This window comes from Castanea sativa, chromosome 5 (genome assembly GCF_040712315.1).
Source record: "Castanea sativa cultivar Marrone di Chiusa Pesio chromosome 5, ASM4071231v1".
Taxonomy (NCBI): domain Eukaryota; kingdom Viridiplantae; phylum Streptophyta; class Magnoliopsida; order Fagales; family Fagaceae; genus Castanea; species Castanea sativa.
In genome coordinates, this window is record NC_134017.1 from 59,010,944 (window position 1) to 59,035,732 (window position 24,789).

General features: G+C 35.6%; 2 protein-coding genes across 2 annotated transcripts; both read left to right on the forward strand.

Moving 5' to 3' along the window:
- Nucleotides 1-12,445: 12,445 nt before the first annotated feature.
- Nucleotides 12,446-14,010, forward strand: LOC142635520 (F-box/LRR-repeat protein At3g26922-like). The gene is made up of 4 exons (XM_075809662.1): nt 12,446-13,055; nt 13,156-13,403; nt 13,518-13,661; nt 13,744-14,010. Exons 1-4 carry the CDS (start codon nt 12,446-12,448, stop codon nt 14,008-14,010), a joined length of 1,269 nt encoding a protein of 422 aa, XP_075665777.1.
- A 7,320-nt stretch (nt 14,011-21,330) lies between these two features.
- Nucleotides 21,331-21,952, forward strand: LOC142636430 (SKP1-like protein 1A). The gene has a single exon (XM_075810668.1). The coding sequence runs from the start codon at nt 21,331-21,333 to the stop codon at nt 21,883-21,885; it is 555 nt and encodes a 184-aa protein (XP_075666783.1). The 3' UTR covers nt 21,886-21,952.
- The last annotated feature ends 2,837 nt before the right edge of the window (nt 21,953-24,789 follow it).

Consider the following 24,789-nt stretch of genomic DNA (forward strand, 5'->3'; position numbering starts at 1 on the left):
CAGAGGCTACGACACCCATGGAATGCCGAGCATCTTAGAAAGTACTACCAGTGAAAGATAGCAAGCAGAACACTACTCCTCATTGCCAGTTTACTTTTTTTTATTTTTAATTATCTGTCCTAATTTATTCCTGTCTACTATATGTTTTAAGCTCAAAGGGCTGGAAGTTTATCCTTTTTCGAACAAAGTTCTACTTATGCGTTCATCATAATAAGAGGAGTTTTATTCAGAAACGACTAGTAAATTTATTATGTCTTCAAGGAAACAGCAAGTCTACAAAGTGGACGACCTGATGGCCAAGTCCACAAAGTGGACGACCTTATTGCTAAGTCCACAAAGTGGACGAGCTTATTGCTAAGTCCACAAAGTGGACGGCCTCACACCTAAGTCCACAAAATGGACGGCCTCACGTCTAAGTCCACAAAGTGGATGACCTTATGTCTAAGTCCACAAAGTGGACGGTCCCATGGCTAAGTCCACAAAGTGGACGACCTCTTGGCTAAGTCCACAAAGTGGACGGCCTCACGCCTAAGTCCACAAAGTGGACGATCTTATGTCTAAGTCCACAAAGTGGATGGTCCCATGGCTAAATCCACAAGGTGGATGACCCTATTCCTAAGTCCACAAAGTGGACGACTTTATTGCTAAGTCCACCAAGTGGACAACCTCGTCACTAAGTACGCAGTGCACAGGGGCAACAAAGTACTGAACCCGTCATCTACCCGTGTCAGCCGATGAAGCTGACGCCGCCATATATAAAATAACGGATATATGGCAAACATCTTAAAATAAGTCATTAATTAGCTAGAAGAGAAGGTGACGGCATTGTTCATAAAAGTGACGGATATATGGCAAATTGATAAATCGAATTGAATCAACTGAGAAAGCTGACGCCGTTAAAAGTTGACAGGCATACAAAGTTTTGATCCAACGACGTTGCCCATGAGGCTAACGAAATCATAAAAACAACCCGAAGTCTCAGCTGAAAAGAAGCTGACGCCGTTACTACCTCAACAAACAAGAGAAACAACGCCGTCACCCCTATGCTGACGGGCTCGTCACGAGCAAGCGGTTTTAACTTGGAATATAACAAGAAAGAAACACACTTGGAATATAACAAGAAAGAAATATATTTGGAATATAAAACGACATATTAAGATTAAGGCAAATACTCTCTTTACAAAAGCCTGGAGAAATGGGCGTCAAGCATTAAAAATTGTCTACACCTTTAAAAAATAAAAATAAAAAATAAATAAAAAAAAAAGAAGGAAAAGTGCTAAGGTTCATGAAGTCGGGGGATCTTGAGACCTTCCATCATCATCAACAACAAAGGGCTGGACGCAAGGGATAGAAGGGCTGACGACACATAGATCGTTGCTAGAAGGATTTGCTGGAGTCAAGCTGACGAGTTGGTCGGCGGCTGGCTGAGCAAGGACAACGCTGTCATCCCTCTGGTTAGCATCATCACCTTCCTCATTGACAGTATCGCCTGCAGGGGTTGACGGGATAGACTCATCCATGGAAATCTTTGATAAATCCAAGTCAGGATGAATGGATTTCACTTGCTTTAAGAAGTCCTCAAACCCGTCCCCATAGTAGGCGACATAAGCGTCGATGAAGGATGACGAGTCCTTAAACTCCATCACTGCGTCATTCCTGGTCGTTTCCACCTGGACTAGGATGGACTTCAGCTCTTTCTCTGCCGTCAGCTTAGCTTCTTCTTCCTGCTTACGTCGATGGCTTTCCTCCGCCAGCTTTTCCTTTAAATCCTTCAGCTCCGCACCCAAGATACGGTTTGCATCCTTGTATTGCGCTTGACCGTCAACCAGATACTTGATGCGCTCATGCAGACGAGCAATCACCCCTCCTTGGCAGAGCACCTATCTGACAAAGCCTTCATGCGAACCATAGCCTACATAGAAAAAGATAAAACTAGGTCAGAACATTAAGATTGGTCAGGCACCAAAGTAAAGAGAGAGGCATACCCTAGTGAGATCAAAAAGGCCCGACGCCCCTATCTCGTCAGTAGCCTGCTCCGCACAAGGATCCATCTCTTCATCCTCTAAGATGGAGTTCGTCACCTCCATAGCATAATCTTTGTGGGTTAATAGGCGACGTACGGATCCTTGGGTGATGGGGCCTGACGAAGTCATCGGTCCCTTACTTGCCCCATGAACGGACCTGGGAAGTGACGGCCTCTTTGAGGACTTGTCCTTGGGAGTCGGGGCAACCTTCTTCCTGGGAAGGTCATCCTTGCCATCAGGTTTCCTTTTGGCCCCGGACCTCCCGACGGGCTTCGGGGCAGATGGCGGGGTCAACTCGCCCCTAGCCTTCTCTTGTTCCTTCTTCTTAGCAGCAGCGGCAGCACGTACCCGTTGCTTAGCTGACTCCATTTCTGTAAAGGATAAAGGTTAGAAAAAAGACAGCGTTAGGATAAAGACAAAAAACTGAGAGACACTCACGCCGACGGGAATAAGCGTTTAGTTTGCAAGCTTCCTCCGTCGGCTCGGGACCGTCACAATACAAATGTAAAGTATCTAGCGTGATTAAGTCCCGACACTTTTGCTCGTCCAAGGGGATGGCCGTCACTCGCCGAATAAAATCCTCTTGCTCCGCGGTAATGCGCGAACGATTATTAGTTGCAATAAAAGATGACCAGTTAGAAGACCGAATAGGTAGACAAAGCAAGAAGGCTGACGGGGTTAACCTGAATTTCTAACATGTGCCCAGGTGTTATCAAAACCAATGAGCATTGACTCTCATTCCTCCTGACGACATACCCAGTTCGTCCCCTCTACAAAGAAATATCTGCCCTTCCATTTCCTATTGGAATCGGGCATGTCTGACACCAATTTCAACTCTTTTTCCCTCACTGCAAAATGTTACACTCCCTTTGACGAGGAGATGTGCTGAGGGTGGTAGCACCAAAAGAGCTCGTCCAAGGTTAACTGACAGTTCCCACCACTCAGACGACCCCACAGGATCTCGGCACCAATAAAGGTTCGCCAGGCGTTGGTGGTAATCTAGCTGACGGATATCCCCAAAAAATTAGCCAGCTGACGATGCAACGCAGTCAGTGGCAACCTTAATCTGGCAACGAACATGGCATCATACATGCCTACATCCGTGGTTCGTCCCGAATAACACCTCTCACCTTCCTCGGGAAGGCGGATGGGGATGTCGTCTGGTATTTGGTAACGAGACCGCGAACTCTTGAAGACATTTTCCGACATCGTTGGAAGGAACTTGTTGACGAACCACTCTAGAGGTAGGATGAAGGGACAATCATCACCAGAAGCTCTCGAGGTACTCTCTAAGGCTTCCTCGTCGTCGTCACTCTGACCCTCGTCACTGGTACTGCCTTTTTCATTGATCCTCTGGTCTCCGTCATCTACCCTCTCTTCTCCACCGTCCTCGCTCACCCCACTTTCTTTAGAACTCCCTACTTCCCCGTCAGAAGGAGTTGATGTTTCCCTTTCTGACAACCAGGATAGGCCCTCCGCGGGCTCACGGCCTGATTGGAAGACTTCGTCGTAACCCGCTCCGTCGCGGATTGACGATTGATCACTCGTCGTCTCCCTAGACATCTGGCTACCTACAAGCGATGGGCTTTTATTCTAAGATCCTAGGCAGACGACTTTACTAAAAGGCATTGCTAGAAAAATAAAAAGGTAAAGTGAAGGGAACTTACGAGTAGAAGGACGGCCTTAAGAAGCTGATGGCAATCTGGTAGACGGTGCGATAAGATTAGCAGTAACGTTCTCTTTCTCTCGGAATGAACAGGATGTGAAAAGTGGAAAAAAGGTGGAAAAATGAAATATATATATATATAGGAGAAAGAGGGCGCGAAAGACGAAGCGACATGCTCGTCCAGACACGGAGCCAATCAGTCCAAGACATGTGTCCCACCATTTAATGAAGACGGCACGAATTACCACGCATGAACCGTTTCCCCAATAACGTCAACTCCACAACCCGTCATCCACAGCTGACGGGATAATGGAGTAGGGGCAGCTGATAGTGGTGGTTTTACAAGTTGCTAATACTTTAAGAAGGCTGACGGGAGTATCGAGTCCGTCAGCCATGGTCACTAGAACATCTCCTTTTGACGTTCGCAGCTACGCCCCATACGTGACAGCTTTGGGTTGAAGTATCAGCTGACGGAGTGAGAGCTTAGGGTCCCAAGCTGACGGAGTCAAAGCTTAGGGTCCTAAGCTGACGATCTTGTCCGAGACACACGTAGGCTGACGACCGCATAGGAGATGTACGTAGGGTGACGACCTTAGGAGGTAAAAGCTGAAGTGGTAACCCGACCTTCATCCTTAACCTGTTTTGTCCTCTACGTATGTGCATACAAGGAAAGTTCTTGCGCTACACACTCGGCCCTAATCAAGAAGATTCCTATAAGGAAAAGGGCTCTAGGTGATACACAAAATCCATAAATTACTCTCCTAGAAGGAAATTACTTCCTCACCAAGGCGCTTATTTCGGATCCATGCCACTATATATACCCCAAAATCCTCATAAGCCAAGGTATGCATAATTAACTCGACTCTGGCATTCTAGGGTTGTAAACAGACTCTAACTTGACCTTCGGAGGGTTTTTGGCCGGCACCACACCGGTGCCCTTTGTTGGTCTTGTCTGTTGTTGTGCAGGTGTTGTTTCGAGTAAGGTGAGTACCACGTGACAACTGGTGGATTTCCGTTCATCATCAATAAAAGATGCTTATCTTTTCCATGCTAACAAATCATGCATTTCCCCATATGTATTACCAAATATGATGCACTTTTCATAAATAGTCATATATATAATAGGGTCACAACACAATACTCTTTAGGAAAACATAATCCCATAAATAATTTTTCCCAAAATGTGTTTGACCCAAAAACAATGTTTATGCAACATGATTATTTTCCAAAAATCTCATCAAAAAGCTACTTACCTTGGAAGACCAACCAATTTTACCTCCATCGGGCATCACCCAAAGCAAGCCATCCAATCAGTAAGTCCATCACCAAGAATCTCAAAACCTAGAAACACAATGATCAAGCCTATCAATAACAAGGCCTTTCACAAAGTACCATCAAACCTGTCTCCATAGATTGAAAATGGTCCCTTAAAATAAAACTGAGGGTCTAAAGCCTAACCTGACTATCCCAAGGCATCAATTCCCAAAGGGTATCAAATAAGCATACAAGTGAATCAAATGACCATAACACAACCAAAGCATTTTAATACACTACCGCAAACAATGTGTATTTATTATATAACATAAAACACATCAATTCAAAATAGAGGTAGCATATCTCATGAGTTTTCTTTGGGTACCAAGTGATTAAACCAAACCATTATTAAAATTAACAAAGTAAAACACATGTCGAACAAATGCAAGAATTTACAAGTCAACCCACTCAACAAAGGTTTTATGTAAAATCCACAAAATCCCAACATACTTGTCATACTTTTAGATTTACTACATAACAGGTGAGCCCTTTTGTAAAAATCGTTTGATCCATGAAAATTTATCTGATTAACTTAAAATTAAATAGGGATAAGCTGTTATATGTGTAGTATGTACCATAAAAAATTCAGCTCAAAATAATTTTTTTTATAATTTATTAAAAATCACGCAGTGCATCTGACTCAAGAAAAATACTAAAATTTTAAGACTATGCCAAAAGCTTTGAGACTTTATTAACCTTAAAGCTACATAAGTTAGCTCAAATTAACAACTAGGATTATAACTCGTAACCTCATATAACAATTATCAAGAAAACAATTCAAGCAATCCAACCCCAAACACTTGGCATGTACAAGCACATTCTCAAACCACTACGGCAAGTAATAGTTAACATTTCATCAACTTCTTACATATGACAAAAATCATTCCAACAACACAACTCAAAACAGAAAAATCATCATAAATCACACAAAAGTCAGCTCCTCCTTCATCCAATAAACCAAGTGCCCAAAACGTCCATGGTTGAATACCCTAATACCAACTATCACATGCCCACACCTCAAAACCACCCCCAAAAATTGTAGTTAACACTACCAAAGTGTTATCCCCAACCATTGGATCAACCCCACATGAGCATTGAGCCATAAATGAAATAATCAAAGAAGTGGGTCAATGGAAAACTCACCTTAAAATCATATATTGGGTAGCCAAAACTCATGGAAGATCATACTTGTTGGATGCAAGTTATAGAGGAGGTTATTTGTGTTAGGATGTGTGCCCTTAAATCCTATTATATGATGCTATGTATGACATTATATATGACTTAATGTTGTGTTTAATAAAGTTGTTCTATTATTATCTAAAAATAATGGTAATATGAATATTGGGACATTATCATATAGTCCATGAGATGCATAGTATGTGATTTAGTCATAGAAGATATAAATCACAAGTTCTTTGTAAACTCAGAATTTTAGTTTATAGTCGGTGATGAAATTGGGCATTTCATCTGCGAAGACTATAACATATCAATTAAGATGATTTGTCTTGATCATGGAATTTGAGATTTCTAGTTGGTATGTTGATATGTTTTAAGAGTTAAGACATATTGAACTGGACCGCTGTGAGATTTATTATTCTGCTAACGACTGTCAAATGAATAATAAACTCACAACTTCTATTTGCATGAACTCTTAATCCTGAGAGAATAATGGACTTGATCATGAGATGTAAGTTGCTTTGATATATCAGGAGTGAGATCTAAATTAACGGTCAAAACCTCAATATGTTGGGCAACCACATTTAGTGTTGATGGAACATATATTCTCAAGATGGAATTCATAGTCTCTTAACGGGGATACAAAATATTCCCTTGAGATAAGTTTAATGGGTTTGTTATTCAGAGAGTTAGGTCTCACCACTTTGGTAAGGAGTTACTAAAGTATATATTTATGGAATTAGATTTCATGAATATATGAAGAATAACTTAAAGGATTAAACTGGGTACCCAAGGAATCAAGATGTAGTAATCTACAAAGTGGCAGTCCACATTCATGACTTTGTATTACTACGAATATTTTATGAAGGGGTTGCATGTACAATAAAGTCTTGGGATATAATTTATAAATAAGGCCTAGAGTGCAATTATATTTATATAGTGGTATTAAATATAATTAATGGTAATTTTGAACTTGTCAAGAGTTGACAAAAAAGCCTAAGGCCCATTGGAGCTAGTATTTTATTGATCCCTTTTGGTCCCACTCCAAGCCACACACTTAAGCCCAATTGGAAAGGTCCAAAAGGCCAGCCCAATTAGATAATCAGTTAGATACAAAGGGAAAAACATGCAGAATTTTCTGTAGGGGAATTGTAAGAACACTACTGTGAGGTGGTGTAAGTGAGTGTTAGACACTTTGACATTCTCCATTTGAAAACTAATTGAGAGACCACACGTCTTGGGCGTTGGTGGAATTGGAGTGAAGATTGAAAATGTTCCCAAGTGCTTCTGATCTTCGGTTTTGAAATTCACCGCTCCAAGGTACACTATATTGTTCTCAAATTCTTAAAATTATATAATGCATGTTAACATTTATGAATGAAGTAGATCCGTTATTTTTCCGCTATGTATGTTTTGTATGCGATACGAACATGTTATTTTCCATCAAATTGAAGTGGTGGTAAGGATATAGAACCTTCTATGGTTTAGCCATGGAGGGCGGTGAGAAACAAGAAGAGAGAAAGATACAAAAGAGAAGACAAGGGAGAGGGAGAGAACGTGTAGGCTTGGGTGGTGGGGGGGGGGGTGGCTGACTTATGGGAGGGTGCTTAATTACAAGTTTGCAATAAAAATATCTTGTGGTAAATTACCACTTCACCCTTAAGGTTCCTCCCATATTTCATCTAACCCCATAAATCACTTAAGTATTCATAAGTCCTCCGTAAAATAGTTAAACACACAAATAAATAAATAAAACTACAATTTAGATATTTTTCCCTTTCAAAAGAAAATTGCTTTAGAAAAAATATTTGGGGTGTTACACTAAGTATACTATCAAGCTTAAAATTGTGAGATGAAGTACACAACTCATCACTGCCAATATGAGTAATAGGTAGCTCTTGACCATTGCTAACAATCACTGTTTCAAATCCTAAAGTAGGTTGTTGTTGCAGTGAAAGATTAGCCAAGTTAAGTGTCACATGATCAGAACAACTAGTGTTTGTGAGCCAACCATTAGCAACATGAACTTGAGATGAATTGGCTACCATTGCTGCAAGTTTTGATTGAGCATGCTTGCCTTGAAACGCAAAATCCATCTGGTGATATCTGTCTAAAGCCACATGTCTATTCTTTCCATAGATCTGACATTGTGGTCGTTGAGTCTGACCCTGAAAACTTGGAGACCTTGATTGACTAGATGGAGATTGATTCGACTGAGAGAGATTGTTGTTGAAGTTGCCATTTGGATTGGTACTATAACCACCAATGAAATTGCCTCTACCTCCGTATCCTCCATAACCTCTCTGATTGTTGTTTCTACCTCTTCCTCTACCAAATCCTTGAGATTGGTAATTAGCAACCATTTCCATGGATGAGGCATCAATCACACTAGATCTCTTCTTAATAGCTCTTTCTTTAGCATTGAGAAGAGTATTGAGTTCCTCTATAGTGAGAACATCACTATAAGTCCTTATAGCAGAACTAAATGAATCATATTTTGATGGCAAACCATCAAGGGCAACATGACGCCGTTCTTCATCATCAACAATCATTGATACAACAGTCAATTTATCTCTGATTTGCTTAATTTTCTGAAAATACACATCAATTGAATCAGTACCTTTCTTCACAGCATTTAATTCATTTTTTAGACTCATCACACTAGACCTAGAAACTGAAGCAAAATACTTATCCAACACCTTCCAAACACTTCTACTAGATTTCTATCCCACAATGAGAGTAAGAATAGAAGGAGAAAGTGTGGAATTAAGGAAGGTGACAGTGCCTATTCACGATTCTTCCAACTGAGAAAGGCAGGATTAAGCTCAGTAATAAAATTACTAAAGGAATCCTTCAAGAACTGATCTGGTGCCATAGCAAATTCATCAATGGCATCGATTGTTAAGGTCATATTTTATATGTAATTGGCTAATTCTTTGACAAAATGCACTTTACTTGTAAGTGGGTAAATCTAAGTTGGATTTAATGTATTAATAAGTATGTTGTTCAATCATATCAAGTGATTTCATTAAAGACATTAAGGTTGATCCGAGAAACAAGTAAAGAAAAGTCTTTTCATTAAGTCTCAACACTAGCTCGACAGATACTGCTATCGAAGATTAATGAAGAAGCTCAACACAAGCTCTATCTATCGAGATCTACGATTTTAGAATTTTCAGATTTGAAATTCAGCCCATGATGAATTGTTTGATTAGGGTTTCTTTCCTTACAATCCTAGTCATATATAAGGCTTATTTTAAAAGTAATCAAGTATGGAAACAAAGACCTAGAATTCATATACTCTGTGTGAAGCTACTGGTTTGTACGCCTTAGGGTTTTGTAAACAAGTGCTTCCTGATCTTCATCGTTTATGAAGTGAAGAACTTTGCAACCAATAACAATCATTCAAGATGTTAGAGTTAGTCATGTACAAGAATCCGTGCAAAGGAGTTGGTCACGAATTTGAGATTTGTGCAACAAAGGAAAGAAGGTTACTACAAGATCAAGTTCAATTAGGTATTGGAGCAAAGGTTCAATTGTAAGTTGGTATTTTGGAATAAGCCATGGTAGTGGCAAGATTCCTCATACTTGTAACCGCTTGATTATTGATTAGTGGATTCTTGAGAGTAGTGACCTTATATTCACCTGGTAGGATTTTTGCCTTACAAGAGGTTTTCCCCATTTGTCAACAAATCACTGTGTCAATTTAATTTCCGCTGCATTTAGTTTATTTGGTGATTTGTTGGTGCCTCCATGATGTGCATGTAATTTGACCTAATTAATTAACTTTGGTAATTGAATGAATTAATCGGGTCAATCTATCTTAACCCAACATCGATCATAGAGTAAGTCTCCAAAGCTACTTCAATCTGATGCTTCTAAACGGTGTAATTGGAGTAATCAAGCATAACAGACATCATGGATGACATATTGAGAGTAGTAGCAGTGAGGGATTGATGTGTGTGATGGAATTAGCCATTGTAGGTACAATAGTGGAAGTAGGAGATGAGGTTGAAGATGAATTTGGATTTGGAAACGGTAAGGAAGCTTAGCTCCGATACCATGAACAATTCTAAATAGAAGATATTCTTTTATTGCATAAAATGGCTAACCAAATACATCTAAAAATCCAACCATGTTTATATACCCACGCAGAGGAGAGAGAAGGCTAGCTAAAAAGGTGGAAATCTATTGTAACAGATTTAACAGACTAACAACCATATACACGTACAAAATAGAGATTAGGAGTCAATAATAGAATAATGAAACGTTGCGTTTTCTAGCCTCAGTTACAAGCTTATGATTCTAAGTGACAAAGTGCGTTTTACTAAAATGATATAGTGCTAGGGGCTGACTACAGCCTATTCAGGGGTTTCAAATGAGCTCCGTAACTCCAAATATATATATATATATATATATATATATATATATATATATATATATATATATATTTTTTTTTTTTTTTTGTTATTTTAATACTTCAATCTATTCTTAAAAGTATTTTTTTTTGCACACACTGACTTAACTCTTGCACACCCTTATTACAAGTATCTTTTTACTTTAAGAGTAAAGAGTAAGTGTTTGTGAATTGTAAGTGTAATTCTTTTCTATAAATTTATATTATATGTGTGTGAGTGTGTCTAATATTGATTGTGTACATTACTTTTTGTTATAATATTATTTGTGTAAATTATGATGTGTGTGGATGTTTGTGTGTACAATATAAATATAATATAACTTTATATAATTTAATAATTAGGAAATATAGAGGATTATTTACATGTGTGTGTATTGTTATCATATTATAATAACTTTTTGTTATAAAATTAGTAAAATTCAAGAAAAAAAATTGAAAAGTTAGTGATTGTTCAAGCATTTGATTGGTTAAGTAGACACCTAGTGTATAGTTTTATCTATAAATGAATGTGATTGTGTGCATCAATAATTAATACGGAGCCTATAAGTTGAGATTAGTCATTTAGTCTAAAATATTTTTATAAAAACAAAGTCAAATAAATAGTAACAACTGTGTAAAGATAAAGATGTTAAACAAATTTAACAAAATAAAATGTTCATACGCTCATAGCTACCTACATTGGCAAATAGACTCTTAATGAACTATCATGCATGTAACATTCAAAATTTGAAAACTTTTAAAATCAAATTGTAAAACTTCATGTATTATTATTATTTTTTTTTTTTGGCGATAACTCAATATATTGAAATTCTCTTTTTATTAAAAAATTTTAATGACCTCCTAAACAAAATTCTTGAAGCCACCACTGTACGGTGTGTATCACTCACACAGCTAAATACGACACCGTTTGCATCTTCATTAGCCTTCATCAGTATCTTCTTCTACCTGCTGCTGCAACTTCTGCTCTTCAAAGATGTTGCAATGTTGTGTTAAAAAATCAAGCACTGCATTTCTCTAGAAATTTATAAAGTTTCTCTCAATCTATTTCTCTTCGGAATTCTATACAAGACATTTTTATAGAGACCTCAACAGCTTAAACTTCAGCCACAATTTGACTATTGTTCTAGAAGTTGTTTTGCATGGACATGAAATAATATAAACTAGAATCTAGAAACCTGTAGAACCAAAACTATTTAGTCAAAGGAAGAGTCAAGTAGATTGGTAGATAAAAAAAAATTATTTATTGATAGTAAAAAAATATGGGCTAGAAACATCAAAGTTGGTGACTTAACCGACTTGAACCAGTATATATAAACACGAAGTAGTGGTGTGTACGTGTCATACGCACCACTAATAAATCTCTAAATTCGTATTTTTAATTAAAAAAAAACTCCTATTAATGATTTTATTTTGGATTAACTTTGATGAATCTGGATTCAGATGAACTGTTTTTGCCTTGATGATTTAAAAAAAAAAAAAATTGAAGTGGATATTTTTTTGTTTGAGAGAAAAATTGAAGGGGAGATGTGGTTAGACGATGTGTAGTATTTTTTTTCTTTCAAGAAACCGATGTTTAGTATTCTAATGCGGATACGGGTAATTTTTTTTTCTTTTTTTAATTCTTGGAAAGATTGATATATAAGATGGAGCAGTAGAATAATGACGTGGCAGAATCTTAACCGTTTATTTTTAAAAGAGTTTAGAAAATTTAAAGAACTCCAAAGTACACTCCGAAACAGAATCTGAATCCTAAAATAAGTTGGTTGGGCTGCATATAAAAGTGACTATAAATCATTGTTGCTCGTTTACATCTTTCTCCAATCTGAACAAAACCTCGTACTCTCTCTGATGCCAAAATCAAAGTCAAAATCGAAACGCCAAAAACTTTCTTCGGAAAATAATAATAAAAACGACAGGATCAGTGATCTACCGGAATGTCTTCTCATCCACATCCTTTCTTTCCTTCCAACCCAAACAGCAATGGCCACTAGTATTTTGTCGAAGAGATGGAAGCATGTTTGGACTCACGTCCCAGTACTCGACGTCGAAAGTGAAAATCTTGACTCCGTTCAAAGTGTTTTCGATCAACACAAAGCACCGTACCTCCAGTGCTGTTCCCTCACATACAAATTCTGTAGTTGCTGTTATAGACTTGTTCTGAGATGGATAAACAACCTTGCTTCGCGTAAAGTCGAGCAACTCGATCTCGAGATGCATACTGATGGTCACAAAAGTCACAAAAGTTGTTTAGAGTTGCCTCATCGAGTTTTCTCTTGCAGTACATTAGTTTTTCTGAGTTTAAGAGGAGTCAGGATCGATCCCCCTTCATCGTTTCAATTGCCATGCCTAAAGAAACTTGATCTGTACCAAGTTTTTTATGAATCTGACCCTTTTGTTAGACTTCTCTCTGGTTGCCCTGTTCTTGAAGATTTGTCATTTGATAGAGATTTTTCTGATAGTATTTCCATTTATAGAATCTGTGTACCTACTCTCAAACGCTTAAGTATGCTTCACCATGAAATTCTTTTTGATGATTATGCTGATATGGGGGGGATTAGAAGATTCTGAAGTTCATTACTTAGTGGAGATCAACGCCCCAGCTCTTGAGTACTTTTCGTTTGATGGTCATTTGAGCGACTTCGTTTTCCTTGAAAAACTAGACAACTTAGTTCGGGCAGAGGTTAACATTTGTACATTTGAACCTAAAGACCATGAGGAGGAGGAATGTTATGTAGATAGGGTATTCAAACTTCTTGCAGCACTCTATAATGTCAAATTCCTATCATTTTTTACTGGTCACTCAGAGGTGAGGTCATATAAAGGCTGAATAGTCAGTTATAGTCTCACTCCACTCATTAAATTTATAGCCATTTTCTAATACAAGGTTTGATGTTGGTGTGATTATAATTTTTTCATGCAGTGTCTCAGCAATGGTTCTACTTATCCTTCCCAATTCCAAAATTTGCTCAGATTGGACTTTAAGGTGAATACGTGGAACTGGCATGTGCTGCAAGACTTGTTAAAAAATTCTCCTAATCTAGAAGTTCTTGATGTTACTAATATGGTTAGTTTACTTGATGCGATGTAGTTTTAGCTGTTCTTCGGTAAAACTTACACTAATGAACTGCTATGTATGTTATCATCAGAGTACCGGACCTACCGGTTCCCTTTTAGGCTGGAAGAAGTCACCAAATGATCCTCTTTTTCTATCATCGCACCTCACAACTTTTTATCTTCGTGAAGTTAAAGGATTGGAACATGAAATGGAATTTGTAAAATATATTCTAAAGGAGGCAGGAGTCTTGAAGTCAGCAAAAATTAGAGTTGGAAATATTAAGCTAAAGGAAATTGTTCGTGAGAAACTATCAAAGATCCCAAGGCGCTCAATGACATGTCTTCTTACAGTTAAATGAGGTATACTTCTTTGACTAGTACTTAACAAATTTATGACAGACACTCTTTGCATGGCTGCAGAGTTACATAACTCTTTTCTGGTTATTAATTTTTTTTTTTTTTTCATGTTTTCCCCCTTCTAAATTATCCATCCAAAGTACCTTGTGATAAAAATTGTTGCTTGGCTTTCTAATAATCAATGTACAAAACGTCCATTCGACAATCATAAGATAAGTATAGTTGATTTTTTAATCAGGCTACATCTTTGATAAAGAAATGCGCATGAATAAACTTTTGAATCCTCTTTACATGCTTCACTTTTAGATTTTGGTTCACTCAATTTTTGTTTGATTGTACAATTGAAATGGTAAAATAATTATATGTCTCAGCCACATTTGTAACCTCAGAAATTATATTATGGAAGAAAGCCTTAGAACCTTTGAAATAATTTTATTTATTTATTTTATTGTTATAAAAATTTACTTTTAATCTATCTTCACAAATTTATGGATTCTCACAAATAACTCTTTGGCGTAACAGGTGCAAACTTCTTCACTCTAGTGACGTGACTGTTCATTACTTAACATGAGCCACATGACTACGTGCCAACCTCACCCGCTTCCCCTTTTGCCTTAGTTTTAGGAACTGGTTTTTCTCTTTTTCATTATGTATTTTAGTTGTATAGACAGTAAGAAACCCTATGTACCACAATAGGGGTTAGATATAGGATAATGCACTTCTTGATGTAGACGAAATGACAAATATTTTTCAGGTAAATGTTTTTGGGCAGTTCTGCCTTATTATTGGTTGTATTCATCAAGTATAGCGAGTCCTTTGTTTACTTTTGAACTTATTCAATCTTGGAGGAAAAGTTCTTGGTGATCCATGTTTAGTTTATGAATTTGTGTATCTTAAATGAGTTTGGATTTTAATAAGGAACTTCTAGAGCCAGAAAAATGTGGTATGTGAAATGTTTTTGCTATTGTGATGAGGTTAGATGCATGATGCAGAACCTGTTAGGTCACCCATTGTAACTGAAACAGGGAATTCAAATCATGTCATGTATATTCTAACGTGGAACCATAATGGAGAGGTTTCCTATTCATCTGACTACTATACTTCATATTTTTTTGTAACTTTGATTAATGCTTTTGATATTGTTCTCTTCGTCTTTTGTCCTCCTTTTGTGCTGTGGACAACTTAAAATATTACTCACTTTCCTACAACTATAGGAAAAATAAAATTTTGTGATTTTTTTGGATCAGGATGAACCATATGCACCTGCACTAACGCTTCTCTCTGTTTCCACTTCTTCTTTCTTAGTTTTTTAGGTGATTCTCCTGTATACTCATTCATTGGGTACTCAAGTTTCTTCTTATTTCAGTAAATTTTATTACTTAAACATAAATTTTAAAAATCCTACTTAGTTCTGCATCAAACTCACATCATAAAAGATGGCTTGCATATTGCATTGATTGGTTTTAATTTCCCTTGCTGCGCAACCGAATAATTTGGATCAAGATATACTTGTATGCTTTAATGTTTCTTCTCTAGCACGTTTTATGATCAAGATCTTCCAATTGATAACAACATATCCACTCAAAGTGATTTTGATCAAAATTGTAAATTTAATATCAAATTAGAAAAATACTGCAATCTTGAAACAATTTATGAAAATAATGTAGATCTTAAAATTGAATCTATAAGTCACGATTTCAGTTGAAATTGTGAGTTCAAGATGTGAATTTAAGCTTAGTTGGCAATTCACAAGTGGTATGAGGCCTCCACCTATAGTCATAAGGACCCATTTGAGGCTGTTTACACACCTATATCTTACGTTAGTTTGGATTTTGATGAGAAAGCTTCTAGATCCAAAAAATTAAAATGGTTATGACACAAACTGTGTTCATCTTTACTGATAATCGAGATTTCATTTCTTTTTCTTCACCCTGCAGCACTTGTGTTCCCAAGAGTTGCAATTTTGCTTTGATTGTCATGTTGTGAGGAGTGAGAAAAATAATTTGGAGTGTTCCACAACTTTGTCATGCTTGAGTTAATCACAGGATTTAAAAAATGAACTATTCTATCATTATTTGGTTCTTGAATGCTGATGAGCATGTTGACTCTTTTCTCGCTTTCCTTGATAATGTTCACTAATTAAATTTTTTATGCTTTTCCATTTCTGGAAAGATGAATTCTCTCACTCTTAGATTGAAAATTAGTTGCCTCCATGTATAAAACAAAAGAGGTTTGGTTGCCTTTTTCTGGTTTCACTTTTTCCAATTGCAGAAGTAGCCTTGATGATGCTAGGAGTATTTGAAATACGAACTTTCAAGTTAATTTCTACCGAAATGTGCTCCCTCCTCAGTCATTTTCAACATTTGAAAAGAACTACAATTTCAAATGGTGCTTCTATAATTCTGCCTATTGAACTAATGTTCTAGTATAATAAATAAAAGTGAAAGCTGACAGAAAGCTAAATCTAAAAACTTTAAGAGTGATTAATGTTACGCCAAGTGGTAGCTAACTATGCAAAAGTTCTAATTTCTAAAATAGCTAAGTTATTGAACCTACCTAAACCTCGTGATTATTAATACCTGTTCACCATATCTTTTACTTATTCCCAGTTATCCCAGGTGTCCATCAACTCCTCATTATTCCTCTCCAATTACAGAAAACTATTCAACCCCAATTACATCTTTCTAGATACCTTCATAATCTTTCCAAGTTCATAACATTTACAATCTAGTTCTGGATAGCCTCCCACCTCAAACAATCAATAACATTGGCAATGGAAAATTTTTGGTGTTGGGGTCATAATGGGGAATAAGAAGCAAGGGAGGGGCAAGGCTTGTTGGGTCTAAGAAAATTGTTGCTGGTGCATGATGAAGTAGGCATTGGAAGATTAACCAAGGGATCAAATAGTTGGGGTGTGTGTAAAATTATGTAAAACAGTTTGTGTAATAAACACTACTCTATATCTAACTCATTTGACCCCTCTTTACACACCAAAATTTTCCATATGCAACTCTGATAAAACACTTCTGACATATTTGTTGGATCATAGATTAGTCTTATGTGAATTAAGTTATCTAACCACTAATAAATAATCCCACAGAAGAAACTGGTGCTGATGTTCGTGCTGAAAGATGATCTCAACGTGACTAAAAATTGTGAATCTGTAAAAGAAAAAAGAATTAAGGTCCGAACCTCTTCCTTAAAGTAAAACTTTGTTGTGCTGGAATTTGCTTAAGACTAACCTTTTATTTTTAAGGTACCTTGGCGAAACATAACATAGTTTCCCAGACTTGTCTCCTTTTATGGCTTAGGAACAATCCCTCACCGAAAGAGTAGTTTGGATAAATTTGTCCATTCATTTGTTGTAGAAACTGTTCCCTACCATATATCCCAAAAGATAAGCTGTTAAGGAGTGTGAGAACAATGTATATACAACAAGCAATCACCACCACATACAGAAACAAATCAGGAATAAGGCATTTCTAGGTCATGCGATATTAGTAGTTCAATAGTGGTCTGGAGAGATATAGAAGGTGACTATAATAAAATGCTTCTACCAGTGGACCATATAATCAGGTCGTGGATCAAATTTAAGTAAATTCTGCATTTCACCTGGGTTAATCAAGATTTATATACTATGGGCATGCAAATGACAGTGACAGCTATAATCCTGTTCCCAGAGTGATGGAAGGAGCACCTTCTTCAAGTAATCCTGTTCGCTTCTATTTTTTCTTCCTCGTTTTCAGATGTGGCTCTGTGTGGAGTACGAAACTATACAGTTTAAGGTTGTGAAGTCAGTGGATGTGAAATTGCACAAAGCACAAAGTCCCAGCCAAACCAACAGCAGTCAACTGTATATATCCGGCCATACTTCAGTTGCACTTTCACACACTACTTTGATCCTTTACACGTCAGGTTTATCTAGTTGTGGTCAGAGAGATCTCTTCGGCATAGCCTGTGGACATAGGCTAGAAGCCGAATCACTTAAACTTTGTCTTCCTTTTGTGTAAATTTTTTTTTTTAATTTTTTAATTTTTTGCATTTTCCATAAACCTATTAGTATTAGATACATTCACAACAAATAGGCATCAAAACCTTTTCTATCTGAACAAAGGTCCTTCCTCAAAAATCAGTCCAAGTGATTTTTGAACTACATAATCCTTCTATCTAGCCGCCATGACTAGTAACAATTACCTATCCACCAAATATTATCCTCAAAAAATTTCAAACTTCATTTTCCTTTTTCCTCATATGTGGGGGCAGTCTTCTCTCGTACTTGAATTTTTGGAACTGGACGAACCTGTTTTGGCTTGAATTTATCATCATTAGAATTCTTATTATAATTATCTTCAGCATTGCTATTACAAGGCCATTTTGTAGGAATTGAGCTACTAGTTGCATATCCAAGTTTCATTTGCAGCAATCTGGATGGTTACGAAAAAATGTTTCTAACTTAAGCAATTAGTATTTTAAATATACTCTGAAGCTATTACAGGATTTTATATAGGCTGGTGTTAACATCTTGTCAAATTGATAACTTCACAATGCCACATCAATTTTCTGCTCTACAGAATCTGATGAAAGCTAAGCAATTGTACAACAAGAACAAGAGGGTGAAGCTTGAATTATTAATGCTTCATGTTACGTTGAATATCATAAGCTGATAAACCATTTCTTTCCTGCAGATATATATAGAACTTTGCAAGGAGGGCCATGAAACTAGAGACTTCTCTTGTGTTTTCTGTCATTACTAGTCTGGCGTGGATGAGCTATAGTTCAACCAGTAAATAAATTGCGTGTATTAAGCCAAAGAAAAAGGAATTGCTAGTAGAAGAAGCTCAGCTTCTTTTTGTTGCGTCCAACTCTGTTATTTCACAGGCTTGGGGGGGCGGAGAGAGAGAAGGGAACAAAATAAAGGATTAAAGCCCAAAGCATTTAACAGCATTCAATATGAACATAATTGGCAATAACAGTTTGAAATTCACAAGTAGAAAATGAAAATATGTATTTTCTTGTCCTTAATCATTAGCCAAAGGCGATATATCATTAACAACTTTGAAATTGTCAAAAAAAAATTTCATAAAAAAAAATAATTGCAATAAAAAAATATGAATTGTAGAAAATTTAAAAGAACAAAATTGAAATCTTAAATGGTAGGTGGAGAATCCAAAACCGAATCCAGTAGCACTTGTGAAGCATTAATCCAATGAAGAGGAAGAGAAACATTTATAAAGAGTAGTATTACAAGGAGGCGACTCTAGGATTTTTTTAGGGGACTCAGTAAGAAGATGAATTTCATGATCTACGTGGTTTTCTTTTTACAAATTTGTCCATAATATGTACTAGCAATAAAATAAAAGATGAGAAGTGCTCTATTTTGCCCATCATTAATAGCGAGTAAACACTGAAAAACTGTTTTGTTCCTGATTCCAAGCAACTAGCAACTTTATCACTTATGACTTGTTGTAAAAATGTTATGGACATAGCATTTCTTCTAAAAGATAAATTATAAGTTCATTTAGCACCTTGTTTCTTTTTTTAATATATACAAAATAAAAATTATATTCTAGCCTAATCTAAATGTATATCTATGCGTGTGAAGTTCCTTCTTGAAGATTTGAACTCTAGCCCTTACCCCCCACACTTCATAAGCATTTATACTTATGGAGTTGCCATCGTATCAAGGATGCATGGTGGTATATTGTTTCTTGATATAATGAACATACTAATTATTTTTTCTAAGATTAAATCTTGGAAATCATCTATTATTTATAAACACAATAAATATATTAATTAGTGTTGTTAATTGAATCGCAAGGGAAATCTAAATACAATAAAATTTTATCTATTAGTTTATTTCAAATTTTTTAAGATCTAAATGGGCTTTTTCTTGAGGTTTAAGACGAACAAATTTTTACTTTTGTTGTTGGACTTACTTTTTTTCCCCCCAAATGTTAGATCAAATTGGTTTGTTGAAAAAGACCAAAATATTGTTAAGAGAATTACATTCAAGCTTATTTTATTTGAGCTTCAAAAAAATTTAGATTTAGAGTGTTCAAATTTTTATTTTAGGAGGGTCAAATAAGAAAATTTAAAAAAAATTAAATATAATTTTTTGGGGGCAACTCAAGGAGTTCATTTGAACCCATAGAAACTGCCCAACGCCTCCTTTGGTATTACAGGTACTACAAGTTTTATTACAATAAATATACAAACTAATGTGTCACCAATTATGAAGAGGAAATTTGATTATCAAAAATAATAATAATAATAAAGACGAAATTTAAATATTCAGTTATGAGGTGGTTAAATTCCACCAATCACATTGTCATATTAATTTGTAAGTTTTATGAAGTGAAACTTTTAATACGTTTAGCATTTTACAAATTCCATTTTGACATTTCTATTTGCATAAGTGTTAACTAACCAAAATAATGAGAATGATTTTTTTTTTTTAATAATTGAAAGCCAATTACTACTATGATCACCACATAATGAAGCCTAATATATAGATAAATAAATTTGAAAAAAGCTTAAGTCACATACTATTTTACAAGTTTTTTTTTTTTTTTTTTACAAAATTCTAACGTCGTGAATGATTATTATTATTATCTTTATTGGTATGTAATATTAGTGATGGGGGGTTCCAATTAGCTCAACTGGTAAAATTTCTGATAGTTTTATAAGAAATCTGGGGTTCAATCCCCGCCTACACCAAAAACTGATTGTTGTTTTGGTCTGATAATAAAGAGTTATCATCAGAAGCGGATACCATAAGTTGAAACTCTCTTAAAAAAAATATTAATGATGGGTCTAGATAAAAATTAATAAGAATTTGCTACATCAATAATTTGCAAAATAGTTTGTTGTTGTAGCATTACTTAATAAATTTTAACAATAAAACAAAAGAAAAGTGCTAAAGTTACAAATTATTTTACAACATTTTTTATAAACTGTTGATGTGGTAAGTTATTATTAATAAGTGAAAAAATAATATTAATGGTGGGATCTGATAAGATCCAATAAGAATTGACCACATAAGCAATTTAAAAAATATTATAAAATAATTTATAACTATAACATTATTCAAAAAATAATAATAATCTTCTCCAACTCGGCATCCACAAACATAACGTAACAAACTCGGCTTTTTTCTTCCATAAAAAAATAAAAGTCATATATATCTATTCTATTCTAGCAGTTTGGAAAATCTACTCTATATAAGGCCAAAGAACCCTGGCTTCACTCCCAACATTTTTTTATTAGTCTTTTGCTACTACTACGTTTTCTCTCTCCACAAACCAATCCCTCTCTCTTCAACAATGTCTAACACTAGCGAAAACCCGAACCCTAGTTCATCTTCAGCCAAAATTACCCTAAAACCCTCAGACAACGAACTATTCGAGGTTGAAGAAGCCGTGGCCATGAAATTCTGCACCGTCAAGCAATACTTTGAAGACAAGAAAGACAACGATGTGGCCGCGCGTGGCTCCACCACTGTCATCCCTCTCCCGAACGTTCACAGTGCCGTCCTCGCCACTCTCATCTCCTACGGCAAGAAACTTCCCCAGAGCAATGCCGTTGCGGACAACCATGAGGAGGAAGAGACGAAGAAGAAAGAGAGGAAGCAATATGAGCAAGAGTTGATAAAGAACCTGAAGCCTGGGGAACTCGTGGACCTAATATCTGCTGCTAACTATTTGGACTTCAAGGAAGGGCTGGAGTTCTTCAACCAGGCCTTGGCTGATCACATCCAGAACAAGAGCGTCGAGTATGTTCGGAAGTTCTTTGGTATCAAGGGCGATTACGAGCCCCACGAGGAGGAGAAGTATCGCGAAGAGTATGCTTGGGCTTTCGAGGGAGTCGATGAGGATTAGTTGATTAATAATCTTATTCCTAATCGGTGTCTTGTTAGAGTTCTTTAATGTTAATACTACTTTGTTAAGAGTTTCTGGGCACGTTTTTCTTTTCTTGTTTTTCTTGGTTCTGGTTGTTTTTCGTCTGTGTTTTTACGTTTAGTTGTGAGGGATTGGTTTATGGATTATGGTATGGTTTATGTTAGTTTACTGGTTTTTAATTGGATTTTTTTATTAGATATCTATGAATATTGTTAAAGTGATGTGTATTGGCATATTGGATGTTGGCTACTTGGCTTATAGGCGAACTTAAACAATTTAGAGTAGAGATCAAAACCTTAGATATCGCCACTGAATATATATTAGGTGCAGTTCTTTAGGTTCATCTCTTAAAATTCAGTCATGTGGCTACTTAACTAAAAAATACACTTCTATCCCATAAGAAAAAATATGTCTTGCCCTATATGTGTGTGTGTGTCACCAAAAGAAGTTAAAACATGTCAATTGTTGTGAGAGACTGTGCCCTTGGTCTCTTTTGGAATTGATTTAATTTGGACCAAACCCACATGAATGGGTGGAATCATATTATTACCTCTCTAAATGGAAGTTCGATTGATTACATTTTTCCCTTTAGATTAAGAGTTTTACAATGGAGTCACCACTTATTTAATTAGTGAAAAAAAATAAGAAAACTATAATTGAAAATTTCTTTATTTTATTGATTTGAGAATGAATGTACATTAATTATAGGAAATTACATGGCTTTGGTCCTAGATACTACATGGTTTTGTTTCCTAATTACAATCTAGAGATTAAAAATTACATGGATAAGCATTTGATTTACTAACCCTTGATCTAAGCTCAAAAACTACGTTACAAGATGGGAAGGTGTTAGACACCTACCTTACCTAGTGAAATTAATCTTCTAGATTATGGTGGTCAATATTCATATCATATCATCTAATGCATTATCAATCAATTGCATGTTCATTTTAATGTGTGTGCATGTGATAAACTCTAATTTCATTTGTTAATCATTGCATTTTGATTGAAAAATAAATTCTAAAGAATGTGTGTGAATGGTGATATCCTAAATTTAAGGATTTGATAGAATTATGAAACTAACATGTTTTTCATATTTTGGATGTGAATTTAAGATCAAAACTAGTGTCATACATAAACATATAATAAACAACTAAGAACATGTAAAGAACGCATATAAACATATTAGAATATCAAGAACATTCAAACATATTCAAAAGAATTTAAACAATCACTAGCATGCCTTAATCTTAAATTCTCATTATAGCAATATAAAAAACAAGTTAGGGAAAGTAATTATACCTGCATGCAAGATCCACGCGATGGAGGAGGAGATGGTGGTCCTAAAGGTGGAGTAGAAAAGAAGAACTATGAGAGAGAGAGAGAGTGAGTCTCAATCAATACCTTGAGTTTCAAGAAGATCAAGATATGACAAGACTACTCTACTTCACTAAAAGTCAAGAAGGAAGAAGTGAGTGTGTTTCCATGTGTCTTGGAATGGATGAAAGGGAGGTTTATATAGTAGTGCTAGAGAAAATATGAATAGAAGGGAATTTAAAGAGGTTTCACAAAGGATCAAAGAGAATTATGAACCTAAACCCTATTTCAATATTTAGAGAAAATGGGTGTATTAAGTTTGAAGGTTGGTGGGAGTGATGAGCAAGCCAAATGTCTAAAACCTCAGTTTTTCCTATAGCTCTCGTAATAGCTCTCAAAGCTAATTTCGAAAAATCATATCTTTCTCAATTCTAATTGAAATTGTCTCATTCTTATGCTTAAATTGAAGCCCCATATGTCTAATTTCTAGAAACATTAAACTCACTCACAAGTTCAAAATACTTTGAGAGATATCAATGAAACGGTAAGCAAATCTCATTTGTTGGAAAATAGTTTCGGCATAATTAACATTAATGGGCCTAAATTAGTTTCCATTTAACATTAATAGGCTCCAAATTACTTCCATTTTAAAATTAATCAATCCCAAATCTATCCCAATTAAAAATATAATTACACAAATTATTCATTGAATAATTAATGTTTGATTATCTAATTAATTAAATTTGTGCAACTTTACCGTGACCTGTAGTCTTAACCAATCAAATTACGATACGTCATTATAATTATAACCAATTGGAATCAATTGTCCATAATCACATGTAGTTAGATTCAATTTGTGATAGTGTATCTCGGCCATTAAAACTTAATCTGATGATAACTTTCAATCTGATGATCCAATTAAAGCTTATGACTAGTCAATCTGATCGTTACAATATCAAGATCACTTTGATGAAATGAAATTAAAGATCTAGTGGCCACATTTAAAATGCCTATTTCCAAGGTGACATTATTCTTTTACCCTCCACGCGAGGTTAAATCTGGGTTGCAAAATAAGGTGTCAACAACTGTTAATCAAATATTGCATTGCCTCTCTTTTTTAGTTTAAAATGATTTTAAAAAAGCACATGTTTACTAATCAAATAGAAAATAATATCATATATCATCATATCATATCATATGCTCAACTTTAAATACTTGTCACTCTTTTTTCAATATAAAACCTATTATGATCAATATTATTATTGAATTTAGATTATCAATATATGTAATATTTTTGTTAAGTTCTAAGACCTTTAGGTTTAAATGTATTAGAATACTAATTTGTAATATTGACAAATCATGATCAAAACGTTTTAGTCTTGTTTAGACTGCTCAAAGTATGTGTCTTATATGTAAAGTTCGAATTGAGTTGCTGCAGAATTTACTGTGCAATTCTGCCTGGCTCGATCGATAGAGAATTAGACTTGACTGATTAAAAGTCATGCAGATTGTTTTTCTGTAGATTTTTCCACCTCAGCCCAAGCCCATTAAGAATTAGAGTTTCTG

Excerpts from the sequence above, each read along its gene's own strand:
- LOC142635520 (XM_075809662.1), top strand. The coding sequence starts at position 12,446 with ATGCCAAAATCAAAGTCAAAATCGAAACGCCAAAAACTTTCTTCGGAA. Across the intron at positions 13,056-13,155 it reads TGATAGAGATTTTTCTGATA|AAGATTCTGAAGTTCATTAC; the intron begins GTATTTCCATTT and ends GGGGGGGATTAG. Across the intron at positions 13,662-13,743 it reads TTCTTGATGTTACTAATATG|AGTACCGGACCTACCGGTTC; the intron begins GTTAGTTTACTT and ends TGTTATCATCAG.
- LOC142636430 (XM_075810668.1), top strand. The coding sequence starts at position 21,331 with ATGTCTAACACTAGCGAAAACCCGAACCCTAGTTCATCTTCAGCCAAA.